Raw genomic sequence first — 19366 nt, 5'->3', positions numbered from 1 at the left:
CAGTGCCTTGAGATGCTTTCCTTCAATATTCCATTCATTGGGGGTTTTTTTCCTAAGCTGCTTAAGTCACCAATACTACTTCTTTTTTCCCAATGGAACATTCATTCACTCTCCCTGAACCTCTGATAACATTTCTGGAAATCCAACTAGCTGTGAAACGTGTTGTTTGGACTCTCCTTGGCACAAGCCAAGAAAAAACTGTATCCCTTTTTCCCTCAAAGGAATCCAGTCCTTTGAAGAGGTGTTTTACCCTTGCGGCTGCCACACTGCTCCCTGAATTGTCCCCAGCCCATGGCCCTATAACCACAGCAGCCCCATCGATTTAAAAGGTAAATGGGCAGCAGTACAAGAGAGAGGAGGGATCGTCCTGGTTTATTGCTGCAACATGACCAAGTGTTCTCTTACTAAAAGGACAAACTGAAAATTCGAGTAGGTTGGCAAGACGTGGGTGGGAGCCCTGGCATAGCCTGCAGGAGGAGCTCTCTAGACATGTCTCTTGGTCTCTTCTCCGTCGGTAGCAGCTGCCTGTTCCAAGGACGTCACTTCACTCGCAGACAAACGATCGGCCGAAGGGACAGATGACTTCCCACTTCTGCGACTGAACACTTCCAGTGATTTTTCAAACCTTTCAGATGCCTTCTTCCACCGTGCCATCTTTCTCTCCTGTTCTTTCAAAAACTGCTGCTTTAAATGTTCGTGGAAACGTTCAGTCTTCTTTTTGGCCTCTTCAAAGTGTTTTACCTTTACAAAAGCAAACATAAGACCTTATAGCCACTATCCTAACTACAAAATAAGGAATTCCAAAGTGATGCTTGTCTTTGGGAAGAGAGACATCCTGACACATCCTTCATTACGGTCAAGGTGACCTCCAAGCAAAGAAGCTCCAAAATTTCTAAGTATCGCTCTAAACATCGCTCTGAAAAAGTTTACTCAAATCATCCTGCCTCCTTGACTGTAATTAATTTTATGCCACTGTAAAAAGCAGGTCTGGAAGGCAGTAATCACACTCTCTTGCTTTCTTGCATCTCAGTTCCAATCCATCACACTGATAGCAAAAAGCCTGCATTATAAAACCAACCAATGACAATGTGGTCATCTGGTTTGAGTGGGCCCTTGACACGAATTTACTGGCCAAGCTAATGATCTTCATGTCACCTGCATACCACAGGTGTAGCATGGGCTTCCGTGCTTGCAGGCATGCAGTCTCTCCAGCCGCAAGGGGTTTGCACTCCCCTGGGTCTCCTGACTGTGAACAGAAACCTGTCCATGTGCATGGCACAAACTCAGGGCACACTGCAGGACCAACACAGGCATCACAGCACAGCTTGGGGCTTGGTTGTCGCCTAGAGCTAATCCATTCACAGCAGCTGCACTGCCCCAAGGTCTTGAAACTTGTGCATCCTAAACGCTTGCAGGCCAGGAGGATCTCCTTAGCACACAGCTGCCTAGAGGTTACCATCATTCCACTGAGTTAAGGCATTAGGGAACACAAACCGAGGAAAAGATGCCTCAGCTCTGCCACGCAAGGCTGTCATCCCCATGACAGCAGAAAGAAACCTTCAGTCAGGACCTGTCAGCATCACTAGGTCACGTCTCAAGTACAGATTTTAGCAAGAGACACTGGGAATTGAAACTATCAGCCATTAGTTTCTGTATTAGACTCTCTTATTTGAGCAAACCTCACCTGAGAGGTGAAGCCAGGTAAGCTTTTTCCCCTGTTCTCACTAATTCGTGACACAGGGCTGCACAGTTTATTGCCTTTGCAGGCTCACTCACACGCAGAGCAGAGCCCGGCAGGGCCCTGCAGTTCTGCCAGAAACAGTCAAGAGGGTGGACTTTGCAGCCTCTTGTTACAAAACTTGATTTAAAGTGAAAAACTGCTGAAATGGTGATGCTTGGAGTTTCTGACAAAAGTGATATGGCTAAGCTCCTCGGGATATATGCTGTAAGGTGTGGGGAGAGGATTCAGGTGGTGCTGGCTGGGTACTAAGAACAGAATGTCTGGCTGCCCAGGAGCAGAGAGGTGAGCTGAAGGGAAATACTCAGTGTGTGAAGGTCCAGGTATGTCTAATGACACCCTAAATCCTAATTCTGAGTTTATAGACTCAACCTAGCATCCTGCACATTCCAGCAGGAGAGACTATCTCACCTGGTATTGCTAATAAACCTGTTACTGCTCTACTCAAAGTGAGAAGCACTAAAGGGGGGATTGGGCCGCTACATGTTGCAAAACCTTTGCCTAGTCCCCACTGCTGGGGGGTCACACATCAGCGCTTCACCTGTTTCTAATAATTTACCCTTGGTCTTCCTAAATATTGTAGAAACAACATCTAAATCCAGGTTAAGCCCATGCCTGTAGCTTATCATTCCAAAACACAGTTAACTTGCAGATACGGCAACTATGTCCTGAGGTGAGGACGGAGGTGCAACCATTCACGTCCAAGGTGGCCCAAGAACTGATATCTTCCTCCCACCAACCGTTTGCTTCTCACTCCCCTGAAGAGAGCCTTGGCACCCACGCCCTGACCCAGCAGGCTCAAGACCTAAGGGCTGAGGACTTAAGTGGTGGTTTAAGGACTCTAAAGAACTGACTCCCGAGTGTCTGCGCATGACATTCCTCCAGCCTCGTGTCACCCATGACTCTCACTGCCAGCCTCTTCAGAAGAGGAGGCTCTCCCTCTACTTTTCCAAGACACGTCCACTGGCAGCCAAATACAGAACAAACCACCCCTTGGGCTGTAGGGAGGCAAAACCCTGTCCTGGGGGAATACACCGTCAGGGCCTGGCCTGGAGGGATGAGGGGGATGGAGGCCATCACCTTCTTCTCCAGGAGCAGCAGGTCATGGCGGCTGGCGCGGCTGGCCGAGTTGGATGGGGGGCTGTTGGGCAAATGGCTGTCCAGGTCGAGGTCCAAGTCTGCAGAGGTGCTGGGGTGAGAGGGGGCTTCGTGTCACACAGAGCGGGCTGCAGGGGGGTGCCAAGTTGTTCCCACAGCCCCAGGACAGTTTGAGGGGGTCTCCCAGCCCTAGGACAGTTTGAGGGGGTCCCACAGCTCCAGGACGTTATGAGAGGGTCCCACAGCCCAGTGTGAGGGTCCCAAAGCCCCAGCCGGTGTTAAGGCCCCCAACCCTGCACCGGGGCCCGCTGAGTTGCCGGCTCTGGGGCGGTGGGAAGAAGGTGAGGCGAGGCTGCACACTGTCCTGCTCCTCCATGGCCCCGTTGCCACCCACCATGGGCACATAGCACCGGTTGCCATGGGGGGCCCGGCCCGGCCCCAACACTGCTCCCTGACCCCCTGGGGCTCCCAGGCAGAAGGGCCCAGCGGGGGACAGGGCTGGGTATATTTCTACATGTATTTCTAGGCACAACCAGCGCACCCCAATGGCAGCGGCTCTGGGAACCCTCCCGACCCTGCCCCAGCACCCCAGATCACCTCCAACCTCTACTTCTGCCTACACAGTGGCCACCAACAGCCACCTCCTGCTCTTCACCCACCACTTCAGCACCATCAACAATGTCTCCCTGGAGGCGGTGAACACCCTCTGTCCCAACACCAAGTACCCTGTGATGGACGCCCCTGACCACTCACATCTCCAGCTGCTTTGGCTCCATAGCAGCTAAGATCCACAGCATGGGGACACACAGGGGCCGGATGCTGCTGCACTGTGCTGCCACGGTGAGCCGGTCCCCACCATCTGCTTGGCCTATCTTCTGAAGCACTGCTCCACATCCTTGGTGAGTGCCCGTGCCTGGGTTGAGTCTTGCCATCCCATCATGTGACTCAACAACGGCTTCTGGCACCAGCTCATCCACGACGAGTACAAACTTTTCAGCATCAACAGGCTCTGAATGATCAGCTCTTCATCAGGGATGATACCCAATGCTTATGAAAATGAAGTAAGAGTAATGCTGCTGCTCTAAGTACTGACAAGCTGTTGTGACCGCTTGGCAAGAGACTACAGGAAAGCCAACGGCAGTTCTTCCAGATCCACCCCAGAGCATTGAAAATAAACTCTTCTCATCTAAGGGGGTTGAAGCATGAAGTCTCTGCCATGGAAAGTATGGGGGATTAGTGATATAACAGCAAGTAGTGGGGTTTACTATAAATAAAACCAACACAGTTTAAGCTATGCAGTTAGTTTTCACACGACATTTGTATCGGAGTTCTGATAGTAACTCTGAAACCATCACGTATTTAGAGAGTGTTGTTTTATTCCAGCATAAACTGTGCTTATAATACAGGACAGAAACTAGCTGTGAGTCAGGATATTTGGAGTGTTACCAACGTTTGTTTTTCCTAACTGGGATATGACTTTGGGTTTTGAGGCAGCAACCTTAAGTCCAGTCATCTGCTGCATTCCAGAGAGGGCAGGAAGAGCATGGACTCCAGCATCCCTGTTTGGGAGACACCCAAGGATGTCCTGCAGAGCAAAGACCCGACTCCTCATGGACATGCAAGAAGTTCCTCTTGGAAAACAGAAACATTAAAGGAAAGGGACGGATGAGCTGGTTGGGTGCATGGGTATCACGGAGAGCACTGGAGACATGAAAAACCTTTTGGAGGAGCCCTGTGTGCTGTGTGACCACCTAGGGTCTTGGGTGCTTCTCGGACTGGATCTCTGAGTAGGCAAGGGTGCTGTTGGTGACTGTAGAGTCATCCCCACCCCTCTCTACTCCAGCTTTGCAACTGAACACCGGGCTTTTCCTATGGAGAACAATGGTGCTGCAAGACCTAGCAGGTCCTGCAGATGTCTGGCTCTTGTATGCCGGCTGTGGAGGGCACCACTGGTTGGGTCCAAGGCACAGGCACCTGCTGTCCAAGGGAGGAGAGACCAGGGCCTTGCATGTCTGGAGGTGGCTGGAGGCTCGTTGAAGTGGCAGTTCTGAATGCCTGGCAAGTCCGTGGGGATAAGGCAGGCCCAGGGCCAAGCTGGGAAGTTGGGTGGGAATCCAGAACCAGCTCGGCAGGGTACACAGCCAAGCACGGGCATGGCTGCAGTGTAGCATCAAGGGTGAGCATCTCAGTTTGAATACAACTCTCAAGAGAAGTGGGAGGAATGGGAGTGGTGATGCTGCCAGCTCTTTTCTGAACACCTCTTTTTTCACAGCCATCAGAACCCAGATGAGACACCCGCACCTGACACCCAAACCCACTGAACTAAGCTCTTGTTCTGGCTTAGGGTGCCACTAAGGCACCATCTGTGTTTCACAACAGCCTGTGGATCACTTAAGTTTTTATACATAGTGGTCTCATGTTACGCATACAGTAATTAGCACACTATTTTAACCACTGTTTGTATCTTAGACCCCTACTTTAGGATGTGGTTATATTATAAAACCAAAGCATATTACTTTTTAAACGTCTTTAAGCTCGTGTGATTTCATCTTTTAGAAACTCAGATACAGGCAGTCGGCAGCCTTCTCAGAGCAGAGCAGTGAGCCCGTGCCATAGAGAGAGCAATAACGTCAGCAGTAAAGCCAGCCTACCCCAAAATGGTTAAGAGCAAATTATGGAAGGGTTTTTTGAGTGGCAAAGCAGAGAACATGGTGCTGGAAGGGAGTCTGAAGGGTCATCCTGTCCATCTCCTGGCCTCCAACGGGGCTTGGGCTGCTTCCAGCACCCTCAGCTGTTGCTCGCCACCACTGGACATTGCACTCCTCATGTTGTCTGTCCTTGGGCCAGGCTGTCCTGCCAGGGAGAATGCATGTTTTTTAATGTCTACCTTAAAGAAGGCTTTGCCATAATTTCAGCTCCAGAGCCAGGATGGTCCATGACACTGAGGACTGTGATATGGTAGGTTTAAGACTAAGCCCAGCATTTGAGGGAAGGATATCACTTACTGGCTTAGGCTCCCCAGCTTAGCAAGCGTTTGTCCTTGCTGCCTCCCAGCTGCAGATCCTGTGTCCCTCTGTGCCAATGCAGTAAGCCTCCCAACACCCCCAAGGGCAGCAGTTAATCCTTTGTCCTGAAACGCAGAAAATTTTCACCGTGTACTCCCAGGCACCCAGCTGGCATGCAGTAAAGCCATCCTGGACCTCCTCTCCCCTGCATGGAGATACACTGCTCCTCCACCAAGGGCAGCAGCTCACAGCTCAGTCCCCAGCACACTCCATCGCTGCCTCAGAAGATTTCAGCAGCAGTTTAACAGCAGATCCAGAAGAAACTATCCGGCCAGATCTCATAACAATGCTATCCCACTGAACACACATTTATTTTTCCCACCTCAGACTTTCTTACTTCACCTGGAGCTCCTTGCCAGCCAGCACCTCCAGCACGGTGGGACCAAGCAAGTGTTGGTGCCACCTGTCCTTGCTGCTGCCACTCACTGGCTTCAGAGCTGTCACCCCTCCTCGCATCTCCCGTCCCCTCCGTGCATTTCAGGATAGGGAGCACAGAAACCCAACAGCAGTGCCCGTGTGAGAAGATCAGGCAGTGTGTGATGGCTGCCTGCTACATGCCCGGGGTTAACCCTGGGCAGTGGCATCTCAGAGGTTAATGAGCCCCAGCATGGGGGTACCCCAGCCTGCCTGCGGTTGGGTGTTATTTAAAAAGAGATGAAAACCCAGAGGATGCTTGGCAGGGGCTGTGGAGAAATACATGGGCAAGGAAAGGCCCCCACATTTAGGGGCAAAGAGCTGCAGGGTCTTCAGGAGCAGATTTGTGGCCCTTAGACCAGGGCGATAATCCACCTCGGTGCCCTCGCCATGCCAAAAATAGGCCCAGGGATCTGGGGCCGGCGAGGGGAACCAGACCCCAGCAGGGACTGGGACGCTGCTGCCTGCCAGGAGGCCAAGGCGTGGGGACACTAGTACCCATGCAAGGGCTGTCTCCATCCTTCCCTGCTCCTGATGGGGCTTGTCCTGCCCCGTGCCACAAAGGCTTCTCCGAAAGGTGTCTGTCTCGGAGTGGAGGTGTCCCAGTCTGCTCCCCCACCTGCAGAGCGGTGGGCGCTGGGATGCCTTACCCATGTCCAGCTTAGCCAGAGCAGTGCCAGACCTGGCCCGTGGGCAGCTGCCGCTGCGCCCGTGGGAAACCCAATCCTTCCCACAGCCAGAGCAGAGGGATGGCCTGAGCAGAGGGATGCCACCGGGCTGAGATCATGGCCTGAAATACCCAGAACGAGGGCCCCCACGCCAGGCCAGCCCGCCCGCCTCCATCAGGCCCTTCATGGGCAGCACCAAAGCCCCCAACCCCAGCACAGATGCTGCTCACGGGACCCCCGTGCCCAGCCCATGTCCAGCCACCAGCCTGCGCAGGGACACCCAGCAGCAGCTGGCCGCACTCCCCAGAGCAGCAGGGCACAGGGACAGCACCGCAAAGCACTGAAACCAGGGTGGACAAGGCAAAGCCACAGATGCAGGCAGGATCCAGGTAGACCCAGTGCCAGGAAATGAGTCAGGGGGCCGGGACAGGCGGGCGTTCCCCAGGAAAGGGCTCCTCCACCCAGTGAAGCCACAGGCGGGCTGGTTTGCAGGGCGCACTCCTCCTGTCCCCTGGCAGGGGACAGCGCAGGTGGGAAGTCCCGGGAATGCCGTGGAGGGGAGTTTCCTCTAGCCCTATCCCTGGGGCCGCACTGGGACTTGCCTTTTGAAAGGAACCAGAAAACCAAAACTACTTTCAACCCTCCCCGTTATGGAAAAGCCTCTGAAACATGAGCCCAGAAAGCAAATAGGCTTGCGGCTGCCGCACTCTTGGCCAGAGCAGGGGCTGTTTGCCAATAACTCAGGGCTCTTCGCGTCCTTTGCGGGCCGGGCACTGCTCCAGCCGTGGCCCTAGGGCACCCAGCAAAGGTGGCACCAGCAGCAGGCACACCGGCAGCAGGCACACCTGCACACCGCAGCGACCTGGCGAGCTACCCTTCCTTCGCCACACGCTGGGGAAAGAGTCATTCCCGGGATACTTCTGGAAGTGGCCTCAAAACTCGCTGCCCTGATGAGTAGAAAAAAATTGCTGTTTGGGAAAGAGGGTGGGAACGAGCAGGGAGTTTCCAGGGGGATCGGGTTGTGCTTGTGGGGTGACATGAGTCACAGGGCTGGAGAGGGACCAGACGGGTGGTGCCGGGGACGGGATGCTCCCCAGCGTCACGCTGCCCTGGGGCAAGGTGAGGCTGTCCTGTGGGCAGCCAGTGCCAGCTCCCAGCAGGACTGGCTCTTCTCTGGACACGTGCGGCCGGTGACTCCTCTCCCTGTCACCGCGTCCCTCACATGTCCTGGGCGAGGGTCCCAGTGCCAGCCCTGGGGCTGCTAAACCACGGCTTTCCCTCCACCGGGGCATGGAGACGCTGGCTGCAGTGGGCATGGCGGTCCCAGCTTCCCCTGGGAGCTGGGATATCCCGAGGCATTTCAGTGCCTCTGTTCCCCATCCCTACACGGCGTGGTTCCTCCCTTCCTGCCACAATGCCAGCATGCACTTCGGGCGGGAGATACCCCAGGAGCCAAGGGCAGAGTATGACAAAAATAGAAGTTTATTTCGGGACAAGCGCAATCAGATCTGGGTCCTTCAGCCCTGGTGTGGAGACGGTGAGCGTGGCAGCATCCACCACGTTCGGCGGTGTCGGTGTGCCTGTTGGGTCTTGCCTGCACATGTGTGCCGGCGTCAGTGCCAGGACGCACAACTGCTGGGACATCCCTTTGCCAAGGTGAGCGTGTGCCGTGCCACAGCCTGGCACTGTCCTGGGGCGATGGCAGTGGGTCTGAGCCATCCCCATCCCCTTTGCTGGGCTCTTGCCGTCTCTGCAAGGGAGCCCTGGGGACGGCCTGCGCTTGCCTGCTCCAGCCACAGCACGCCGAGGTGGCCAGGAGGGCACGTTGGGGACGATGATGATGATGGCAGCACACTGGCAGCACCGTGGGATCAGCACGACATGGTGGGGCTGGGGACAGCAGAGGGGATGCTGACCTGCCCCATCCCTGGGCATCTTGTTTGGCCACGAGAACCGTGCATGCACACAGCCCTGGTTTACTCCAGCCAGCAGAGCTCAGTAGTGACACACACACACACACACACACGCACGCACACATGTGCGCACACACGCACACACACGCTGCTCTGTGTTTCCCAAGGTGGAACAGCAATCGGATGCGTAGAGTTGTGTATCTGCAGCCACATCCCTGAGCGTGCCCAGCCTGCGTCTGCACACAGGGACATGCGTGCAGAGCCAGTGCACGCAGCTGCAAGTGCACGCAGGTACCTGCTTACCCACACAGGGCCTGTGTGCACACCGGTACATGTCAGCCTGCACACACGCGCACAGTGCATACAGAGCTGTGCACATGCAGAGGTGCATTTGCACGCACTGAATCCGTGCACATGAGCACACATGTGCGTGCAGAGGCTGGGCACATGACCACGCATGCGCACACCTGCACATGAGGCTCTGCACAGACATACTTGTGCACACAGTCCCTGTGCACAGCAGCACACCGTGCCCACGTGCATGAGATCTGCTTGCACACCCAGAGCCTGTGCACACCAACCCACACATGCTCCTGTGCACGGGGCTGCGTGCAGGGGCCCACTCACATGCACAGCGCCTGCGCACACGCATAGTTGTGTGCACACCTGCACACAAGGCTCTGCACAAACAGCAACGCATGTGCACACACAGACCCTGTGCACACCAGTACGTGCATGCCCGCATGCACGTAGCGCCGTGCACACAGACGTGCTCATACGTACAAAGTCTACACCAAGGCTCATGTGCCCACATGCATGAGACCTGCTTGCAAGCGCAGAGCCTTCACACACCAACACACATGCACCCCCACGCACATATAGCCACACGCAGAGACCCACTCACGCTTGCAGAGCCCGTGCACACCTAGATGTCCCCGCATGCAGAGCCGTGCACACAGACCCACTTGCACACGCGCAGCCTGTGCACATCAACGCAAACGTGCACGCAGAGCTGTGCACACCAGCACACACATGAGCAGCGCCACGCACATCAGTAGACACATGCACTCAGAGCTGTGCGTGCCGACACGCGTGCACACAGTGCCATGCACAGCAGCACACACGTGCGCAGAGCTGTGCACGCAGCACACGTGTGCACCAAGAGCTTGTGCACACTAGAACATCCATGTGCACAGTGCCGTGTGCCTTAGCACAGCTGTCCAAACCTGCACACGTACACACAGATTTGTGTGCACCAGCACACCCGTGTGTGCAGTACCATGCACACCAGCCCTACCATGCACCTGCAGAGCTGTGCTCTCGCCCCTGGCTTCCCATCCACCCCCATCCCCCGCTGGGACCCTACTCCCGCCTGGGGGGGCCCCACCGCGGCCGTGCCGCCCAGCATGCCGCAATGAGGTCCGGCTGGTGGTACATGAACATCCCGGCCAGCATCAGCCCGATGCCCAGGTAGCTGAGCCCGCTCAGGTGGCTGCCGAAGAGGAGGCGGGAGAACAGCAGGTTGCCCACCACAGTGACATTGCCCAGGACGTGGACGGTGAGGGCGGAGGTAAGGGAGAGGACGCAGAAGGTGGCCAGGTTGTAGAGGACGGAGCCCAGGCAGCTGAGTAGGACGCAGGCCCAGAGGGTGCCATCGTAGCGCAGGACACCCTCCCAGGAGGGACCCACCTCCAGCGCCACGGCCGCCCCAAAGAGCAGGCAGAAACTGGGCAGGGAGGTCAGGCAGAGCAGGGAGAGGGCGTCCAGCCGGTCCTCCTGCAGCAGCAGACCTGGGGAGGGTGGTTGGGGACAGTCAGCAGGACACCCAGCACCCACAGGGGCACCCACCAACACGAGCCCCCATCCAGTGCCCAAGCGGTTAAGAAGTCCCAAATGTCACCGGGAAGGATGAAATAGGGGAGGGTCCCCTTCCTTGGGGTTGGGGGTGCCTGGATTTGGGGGGGGTGCCCTGGTTTTGGGGGCCAGAGAGCTGCAGGTCAGATTCCCCACCCCATTTTGGACCAAACATAGCTTCCACCCACCCCACCCCACCATCCTCTTTTTCTGGCTGATTTTGCAGCCAGCAGCAACATTTCTGGGCATGTGGCCTGTCCCCTCTGTGTCCCCGTGTCCCCCCAGTCATCCGGGGACAGCAGGCACAGCAGGCCGGCTGCCACGCACGGGCGTGCACGGGGGGGACACGTGCCACGTCCCCGGCGGGGACGGGAGCAGCTCCCAGCCTCCCTGGGGCCACTCTCTGTGTCCCACGGGTGACGAGGGTACCATCGTGGGTGCTGGGCGTTGGCATCCCTTGGGTGGCCACAGCACCTGTGGTACAGACCTGGGCAGTGCTGCTGGGGACCTTGGGGATGACACAGGGCTCAGCCCCACGCCAGAGCCCGTCCCCCGCAGTGCCCGCCCGAGTCACCGGCTCCAGAGGGAACACTCCCTTCCCGGCCGAAAACAACCCGACCGGCGCCTCTCCAAGGCCATCGCGGCCCAGGTGGCACCACGGCTGCTGGAGTCCCTGGGGAAGTGGGGCCCAGCGTGGGGACGATGCCGCTTGGCATGGGGACTCGCAGGGGACCCGGCCACCCGCAGCATTGGAGGGGGGAGCTCAGGGCGATGGGGCAGCCTGGGTGTCCCTGTGCCAGGCTAAGGCACTGCCACCCGCTCATGGCCCCAGGACATGGGGCAGTGTCACTGGGAGCCAGCAGTGCCCGGGGGCCACTGCAGGGACACCAACGTGCTTGCTTGTCACCAACAAGCCAGGGTCACCTCAGGGCCAGAACCACAGAACAGGCCCAAGGGGGGGCAGCCGGGTGGGCAGGGGTGGCACTGGGGTGGCACCAGTGACAGGGTGGGCGAGAGGTGGCACTGGGGCTGGGGTGACATTAGGGTGGCACTAGGGACAGGGTGAGCAAGAGGTGGCACTGGCGTGACACTGGGGTGGCATCAGGGACGGGGGGGCAGGGGGTGGCGCTGAGGCTGGGATGGTGCTGATGTGACACCAGATCCAGCGTGGGCAGTGAGTGATACCAGGGTCAGGGTGGCAATGGGGTGGCCTTGGAATTGGGGTGACCCTGGGTCAAAAGGGGCACTGGGGTGGCACCAGGGCCAAAGGGGATACAGGTGGCACTGGGGCTGGGATGGCATGGGGTTGGAGCTGGAGCTGGGGTGGCACTGGGGGCCGGAGGGCTACAAGGGTCAGGGTGGCAATGGAGTGGCACCAGTGCCAGAATGGGCAGCGGGTGGCACCAGCACCAGGTGGCACTGGGGTGACACCAGCACCCCTGCACCCCAGGGGCCATGCAGGGGAGGGAGGGCGGGCGTGCAGGACAGGAATAGGCAGGTGGCACTTACTCTGCTGTATGGACTTGAGGGCGCGGAGGATGGTGGCGGCCAGGAGGAAGCCACAGCCGGGCTGGTGGAAGCGGAGCCCGCCGGCGACGCTGCAGGCAGCCCCAGCACAGACAGGCCCCATGGCGGCGTACTGCAGCGGGTGGTGCCGCCGGCCCCCCAGCAGCCCCGACAGCAGCAGGGTGACCAGGGGGGTGGTGGTGGCCACTGCCTGCGCCACGTCCAGCTGCACATAGCTCAAGCCCAGGTTGCCCAATGCCACGCTGGTGCAGAAGGTGAGGCTGAGCAGGTAGATCCTGACACGGGGCCGGGGGGCTGGAGGTGACGGTCCCCGTGCCCAGCCCAGCAGGTACCCCACGGCCACCCCTGACAGCATGTGCAGGGACGAGAGCAGCAGCGGGTAGCGGAAGCCGTGGGTGGCAAAGATCCATTTGTTGAGGCCGGCCATGGTAGTGCCGGTGCCCAGCCAGGCCAGGACGGTGAGGGTCAGGGGCAGCGACAGCCCCGGCGGCGGCCGACCCCCCTCTGCCTGCCCCGGGTCAGGTTTCCAGGGCCGGAGGGTCCCCTCGCCAGCTGTCATCACTGCTTCATCGCCCCGCCGGGACCGCAGGCACATGGGCACCGGCTCGGGTCCCCCCCGCTGCCACTCTCCGCTCTGCCCCGTCCTCCCGCACTGTACCGAAAGCCACCAGCCCCGGCAGTCGGTGGCGGTGACGGCGGCGGCGGTGGTGGTGGTAGCAGGTCCCCGGCTCCTGCTGGCGGTGGTTGTGGCGTCACCCGCTCTTGGAGGGATGGTGGCAGGGCTCAACCCCTGGGCACCGGTGCCATGTGCGAGGGAGGCAGCGCCAGCGGCCGGGAGCAAGCGGAAAGTTTGGTGATGGCGGGGAGCGGAGGGAGAGAGGCTCCTCCCCGCGGGGCCGCCGCCGCGTCACGGCCGCCTGGGTGCGGGGGTCCGGGGTTGCGGGGCTGTCTGGGGGTGCAGGGGTATCTGGGTGTGCGTGCAGGGGGGCACACCCAGGGATGCCGCCTGGCGCAGCGGTGCCTGCTGGGAACCGGCAGCCGTTAATCCCCACCGGAGCAGCTGGGCCGGCAGTAGCCGGAGCACGGGAGGCCTCCATGGTGACGGCGGCGGTGGGACTGCGTCAGAGCCCCCGGCTGACTCACACTGGGCGGTGGTGCAGGCACCATCGCTCCCCACCGCCCGCCTGGGAGCATCACCCACCCTGGTACTGGCATCCTGACCCCAAACCACAGCAGCACCCCCGCCCCGGGCACTGCCACCCCTGGCTCCATTCACTGCCAGCTGCCCCTGGGTGTTTTCTGGGGTAAGATTAAATCCCAGGAGGGGGATCAGGCAGGTTTGGGACACAGCCAGGGGGTCCCCCTCAGGGTGCGTGTGGCACTGGGGCCACCAAGGTCCCCAAGCCCTTGTGGTGGGTGGGGGCTTAATGGGGAGGGTCAGAGAGTTTACAGAGGAGGACGGCCCCGGCTAGCAGCTTGCTGGGAGGAGCAGCACTGGCTCAGACTCCCCAAAACTGGCTGCTTTAGGCACCCCAAAACCAGCTGCTCCCAGCAGCTGCCTGCCCAATCCCTGAAAGGGACCAGGACTGGAAGAGCTCTGGGGGATGGGAGCCCATCGTGCATGTCCTCTCCTCCTCCCCGTCTGGATTTGGGGTGCTGGCACACAGGGCATAAGGGAAAGCAGGAGGCAGAGAGCCAGCAGGTCCTGCACCCAAGGCAGGCATTTCATTGCCATCGACTCCCCCGCCCTCTACCACTTGCTTAGGCGCAGGATGAGGGTCTCCCCGTCACGAGGTCTGTAATCGGCAACACCTGCAGAGAGAGGGACGGCAGCCCCCAGTGGGAGAGCATCCATGGGGGCTGCCCAGGACCCCCGCCACATCCCCCAGGACCCCCACCCATCACTCACCCTCCTGCAGGCTGGTGCTGGGGGCAGTGAGGAGCTGCCAGTAGCTCCGCTTCCGCTGCAGGGCCTCCAGCCCCAGCACGCTGCTCAGAAAGGGGCCCTGGGGGGTGTCCTGGGTGCCAAACCTGGCAGGTGGGAGAGGGGGGTGAGGGTCCAGCCCCGGCGCTGCCGGTAGTGGAGCAGGTCTGCTGCCAAGGGAGCTGGGCCCTGGGGACCAGGATGAGCCCACAGCATGGGTGCAGGACACGTGGCCACCCTGGGTGTCACACCCAGGGACCCCAGAGGGTCCCCCCCAACCCAGCATGCAGGGCCACATACGTGAAGTTGTGGGGTCCCTGCGCAGCGGCCGCCCTGAGCACATGCAGGAGGGAGGCGGCCGCGGGCACAGGCACCATCTGGTCGTAGACCCGGTGCTGGGGACACTGCGGCTCAGGGCACTCCACCACCAGCTGCACCGTCTTGTTCCCGGGCATCTCATTTGGCAGCTCAGGGCCGATGGGCATCAGCGTGTCTGCGAGAAGCCACTGTGGCGCTGATGGACACCAAGCTGCCACCGCAGCGGCATCTGCGCCAGCCCCATCCCAGCTTCCCCTGTCTCCCCACGCTGCCCTGGCTCCTACCAGGTTCCTCCTGGCAGTGCATGGAGGGGATGTCCAGGTAAGAGCGGCCATGCAGCACTGGCAGCACCTGGGCCATGGTTGCGGAGGTGGTGAAGGCGTCCAGGTTCTCCAGCAGTGCAGACATGGCCCGGTCATATGCCGGCTGCGTCCGGCATGTGTTGGTGGCGATGAAGACCTGGGAGTGGGAGAGAGGAAGGTGGCAGGGCAGCAGCCCAAAGTGGGAGACAGGTTAGGTCCCTGGGCACCGCACTTCTGCTGAGAGTGGCCTGCTTACCCACCCCCTGCCCCACGGCAGCTGCCTCTGCCCAGGCAGCCATGCCTGCACCTGTGCCTGCGCCTGCGCCCGCACCCCTGCTTACGCCTGCACCTGCGCCTGTGCTCACACCCGTGCCTGCACCTGCACCCACGCCTGCACCCGTGCTCGTGCTTGCACCCAATGTGTACCAGCACCCCGGCCTGCACTCACTGCTGCCCCTTCACCCGCATCTGTGCCCACACCTGCGTGTGCACCCAGTCCTGCATCCACTCACCCACTCCCACCTGTGTGCCAAAACTCCGTCCTTGCCTGCAGCCACTCCTGCACCCCCGCTCCCACCTGTGCCTGCACCCACCCCCCACCCTGGAGGCCCCCACACATGACACCCACCTGCATGGCCCACGGGGTGCTGTAGACATTGCCAAAGAAGCCATCCTGGCCCTGCGCCTCGACCACCCTGCTCCTCACCCTGCGCGTGGCTGCCTGCAGCTCCACCGCCAGCCCAGCCCGTACCAGCCGCTCCCGCTCCAGGCAGGTGAAGGCCAGCGCTGCCACTGCCTCCGTGTCTGCAGGGACATGGTGTCACCCCAGCTGCTGCACACCCGCCCTGGGGTGCCACCACCCCACCTGTCCCCGGGGACTCTTACCCATGGCGCTGCCGCCAGCATGCCCAAACCTGCCGTGGTGCTCGGCCGCCAGGAGCCGGTGGATCACCTCCTCCCGCACCCGCTTGTGGTGGACACACAGCGCCAGCACACCCAGGCTGTACTGGTAATAACTGGTGAGGGGGTGGCCATGCCGCCGGGAGCCTGGGGATGAGGTGTCATGTCACCAGGGAGAGCCAGTGGCCCCACAGCTGGACATGCCAGCAGATGGGTGGGTGCTCGCCATGGTCACCCCGTGGGGATGCTCTCACCTGCCCAGTCCAGCTCCAGGTAGTATTTCAACCACGTCACCAGTGAGCGTTGGGGACCAGGCTCCAGCAGGGGACAAGAGGCCCGCAGTCCCAGCAGATACAGCGCCAGCCGCCCCGTCTCCGGCCACTCTCCCTTGGCGCTCCTGCAAGCCGCCGCATCAGCAGCCTGAGTCCCCACACCGCACCGGGGGGCTGTCACCCCGCTGGTGAAGGGGACCGTCCCTATGGGACACACACACATACGTGCTGTGCTTGGTGGCCACAGCGTCCCGCTGGGGGTGGCCATGGGGTGCAGCATGGTGCCGGCCGGCTGTCTGCAGGCTCCTGTGGGGACTCAGCATCAGCGGGCTGCCGGGGAAGTGTGGGGGACGAGGGACATCCCCCAGAGGCACGTGGGGGGCACCCGTCATCCCCCTCAGGACCTACCGGCCATAGTGGTGCTGGAAGACATCCCGCAGCCGTGCCAGGTATCGCTCCTCCACAGGCAGGTGATGGTTGCCAGCCAGACGAAGGGCCAGGTAGACACTAGGGTCGGGGTCCCGTGCTGGGTCTGCCGCCAGCCCCAGCAGCCGGGCGCTCAGTGCTCGCACGGCCGCCGCCTCCCCCGGGGCTTCTACTCGCCACGGCCCCAGGGAGAGGGAGCAGAGGGTGAGGGGAGGCAGGAGGTAGCCAAGCACACTCCACACACTGGCCCACAGCACCTGCAGCCTCCAGCACTGGTTGCATGGAGCTGCACTGGCAACGGAGACCCAGCACCCCATCCCTGTCATGCACCCCATGCACTCCACTTCCCTCCCTCAAGTCCCCAAACCCCAAGTCTCCCCCCAAAATAGTTGGAAGAAACAAAATAAGGGATGTGATACAAGACAGGAGCATGAAGAGCCCAAAGCCAGGGCATGGCCGCACCGTGTCCATGGGGCTGGCAGGGAGCTGGGGAGGCACTCCTGTCCCCAGGGGCCCTGCGGGACCTGTGCGGTGGAGGGGCTGCAGGCACAGGCTTGGGGCAGGTTGGCTCTGGGCTTTGGGCAGGGGAAGGGGGCACAGGAATAAGGCTTAGCCCTGGCAGGCACTGGGGAGAGCTCAGCCCTTGAAAACTCATCACCGGGGAGGTTTCAGGAGGCCAAGATCCTCCCCGGGGCCGGGGCACAGGGTTGGAGCACGGGACGGTGCATGTCGCCCCCAGCCCTGCTCCTCGGGGACCCCTCCAGCGCCGCAGCCAGCTCAGGGACATGCTCCAGGCACTGCCCCGCAACGGGCAAGACCGCCAGCTCCAGCAGGGTCCCCAGGCAGGAGGTGGGGGTCCGGGGGGCTGCAGGCAGCAGCCAGCTGCTGTACTCACCGCAGGGCTGGGCAGGCAGGACTGCAGCCTGCAGCAGGACGAGGAGCAGCCACATGCCGGAGCAGGGCGGTGGGTGCTGTGGCACAGCACAGCACAGCTGGCAGCCCCGCAAAGGCAGGCAGAGCCCGGCCGGGGACGGGAAGGTGTCGCAAGAGGCTGTTTCCGCACACCAAGGCCAAGTCAGCAGAAACAGGAAAGGACTTTGTTTGGAGGCGAAGCAAAGGGAAGTGCAGCCATCCCCCGCCAGGACAGAGATAAAGCGCTCAAGGCTGCTCTTCCCTCCCAGCTCCCTGACCTGGCACAAACCCCACAAGCACCAAGGTCTTCCTGCCCTCCGCACCACGGTCAGGGCAGCACGACCCAAACTGCCAGTGTTCAGGGCAAAATTAGGAAAGTTAGCCCCAAAAATCAAAGGGAATGAAAATCCCAAAAATCCTGCACCCTCCATCCCCACAGACTTTGAAAGCAATAACTCCGCTGCTCGCCTGGAATTGGACTTTTATTGAAAAGGAAGGTGAGGATTAATTAGCCCACCTCAGCAGATGAGGGGTGGGTATAGGGGTACCGAACCCCAAAAGGTAAATCCCCACAGCTGAGGGGAGGGGGCCCCAGGGTGCTGTTGGGGCTCAGGTCTTCAACTGCTGGGGGACACCCAGGCTTGGAGGGGTGTGACGGGCCATGGGGACTCCCTCCTGCTCCCCACAAAGCCCCTGCACCTGGCCGGGGCTGAAGATGGGGCTCCTGACCTCCACCAACCCCCCAGGACATGGCAGGGACCCTCACCAGGCACAGCTCGGCCAGGGCGTGCCCACAGGTGTCCCACCGGTGCTGCTGGGCTGGGAGGTGACCCATGCCCTCCCACTGCCAGGGCAGTGGCTCTGGGTACGGACGGGGGATGCAGGAGGGTGTGTGGCACTCATCAGCACCCAGAGGCATGGTGGGGTGGTCGAAGCACCCAGGAAGGGCAGCACACCTCACCCTGCCAGCTACAACCCTGCAGGGGGTCCAAGTCCCACCAGGAGCTCCAGCGACCCACCATGGGTCAGGTCCAAGTTCACGTTACCTGCAGCCCTGCGTGGTGACAGGCAAACTCACATCCCACCCATGGGGTCAGGCTGGAAACTAACAGCCACAAAACCTCCCAGAGACACCTTGCTCACCCCAGCTCAGGGATGCACACCCATAATGCTGGCGAGGGCTTGCTAATGCCAGCACCGCAGTGGGAGACACATCTCTGGGGGGTGGGGTGGGGTGGGGTGTCACCCTGCGGGAGACGCTTTGTGCCCCCACCGCTTGCCAGGTGGGCAGAGGGGATCCGGCTGCCTCTGGAACGGAGGAAATGCCGGGGAGGAAGGGGATCAGTCCATCCGCTCGGGAGGGGTGAGGAGAGAGGGTGCCAGGGAAGGCTGAGGCAAAAAAAGTTGTCGAGTACTTTTCATCTTCTTTTCCTTGTCTGTTGATAATAGGTCACCATTCTTGTTCATCGGGGGGGCATGCTTTCTTTAACCTTCCCTTTCTGGCTGACACACCTGTAGAAGCCCTCCTTGTTATTCCCTGCATCCCTTGTGCCAAGTTCAGCTCCAGCCGCACCTTTGTTATCCCTAAAAGCGGGTTCATTTGCCCGGGGTGCAAATCGCCAAACTCCATACAGAGCAGAGGTGTTTTATTCAACTCATTTTTGAGTGAAGATCGGTGCTGGGTGGCAACTCCACAAAGCTAGCACACCGCACCAAGAAACTACTAGGTATTTATACAGTTAAATGTGTCAGTCACAGCTAATATTCACACCCCTCAGCTAGTAAGTGGGTAGTTTCTTTCTCATTTCAACTGAGAGGCACAGCTCCCTTTCCATTCACCATGCATGCTCAGAGACCAAGGGGCTTATTTGAGGGGGGGTTTCTGGCCCACAGCCGTGATTTTAGTGTTATAGTGAGGGTAGTTCAGCTAAAGGACACTTAGTTTTAGGTCTTATCAACACCCCAATTAGCTGTTCTCCTTGACTATACGCTTCATCACCCAGCTCTCTGCATCTTCTGAGGCGGGATGTTCCCT

General features: G+C 59.9%; 3 protein-coding genes across 9 annotated transcripts; all 3 read right to left on the bottom strand.

Moving 5' to 3' along the window:
* Positions 1 to 355: 355 nt before the first annotated feature.
* On the bottom strand, positions 356 to 4032 carry C15H5orf52 (chromosome 15 C5orf52 homolog). Its single transcript, XM_075110370.1, has 3 exons — positions 3590 to 4032; positions 2819 to 2927; positions 356 to 741 (listed from the first exon to the last, which is right to left on the bottom strand). The coding sequence occupies exons 1-3, from the start codon at positions 3766 to 3768 to the stop codon at positions 484 to 486; spliced, it is 546 nt and encodes a 181-aa protein (XP_074966471.1). The 5' UTR covers positions 3769 to 4032; the 3' UTR covers positions 356 to 483.
* A 4410-nt stretch (positions 4033 to 8442) lies between these two features.
* On the bottom strand, positions 8443 to 13006 carry SLC35E4 (solute carrier family 35 member E4). The gene is made up of 2 exons (XM_075110034.1): positions 12260 to 13006; positions 8443 to 10686 (listed from the first exon to the last, which is right to left on the bottom strand). The coding sequence occupies exons 1-2, from the start codon at positions 12870 to 12872 to the stop codon at positions 10259 to 10261; spliced, it is 1041 nt and encodes a 346-aa protein (XP_074966135.1). The 5' UTR covers positions 12873 to 13006; the 3' UTR covers positions 8443 to 10258.
* Positions 13007 to 13971: 965 nt separating this feature from the next.
* Positions 13972 to 17611, bottom strand: TCN2 (transcobalamin 2). Of its 7 annotated transcripts, none has more exons than XM_075110022.1 (10): positions 17315 to 17611; positions 16402 to 16588; positions 16219 to 16299; positions 15976 to 16118; positions 15707 to 15868; positions 15450 to 15625; positions 14804 to 14978; positions 14502 to 14694; positions 14187 to 14308; positions 13972 to 14089 (listed from the first exon to the last, which is right to left on the bottom strand). In XM_075110022.1, the coding sequence occupies exons 1-10, from the start codon at positions 17367 to 17369 to the stop codon at positions 14028 to 14030; spliced, it is 1356 nt and encodes a 451-aa protein (XP_074966123.1). In that variant the 5' UTR covers positions 17370 to 17611; the 3' UTR covers positions 13972 to 14027. The 7 variants fall into 7 exon arrangements, with proteins under 7 accessions (XP_074966123.1, XP_074966120.1, XP_074966121.1 ...); XM_075110019.1 differs by having other exon boundaries at positions 14187 to 14390; positions 16213 to 16299; positions 17315 to 17555; XM_075110020.1 differs by having other exon boundaries at positions 14187 to 14390; positions 17315 to 17553.
* Between the last annotated feature and the right edge of the window lie 1755 nt (positions 17612 to 19366).

Source organism: Phalacrocorax aristotelis, chromosome 15 (genome assembly GCF_949628215.1).
Source record: "Phalacrocorax aristotelis chromosome 15, bGulAri2.1, whole genome shotgun sequence".
Lineage (NCBI taxonomy): Eukaryota > Metazoa > Chordata > Aves > Suliformes > Phalacrocoracidae > Phalacrocorax > Phalacrocorax aristotelis.
The sequence above is the reverse complement of the archived record's forward strand: the minus strand, read 5'-3'. Positions and strand labels throughout refer to the sequence as shown.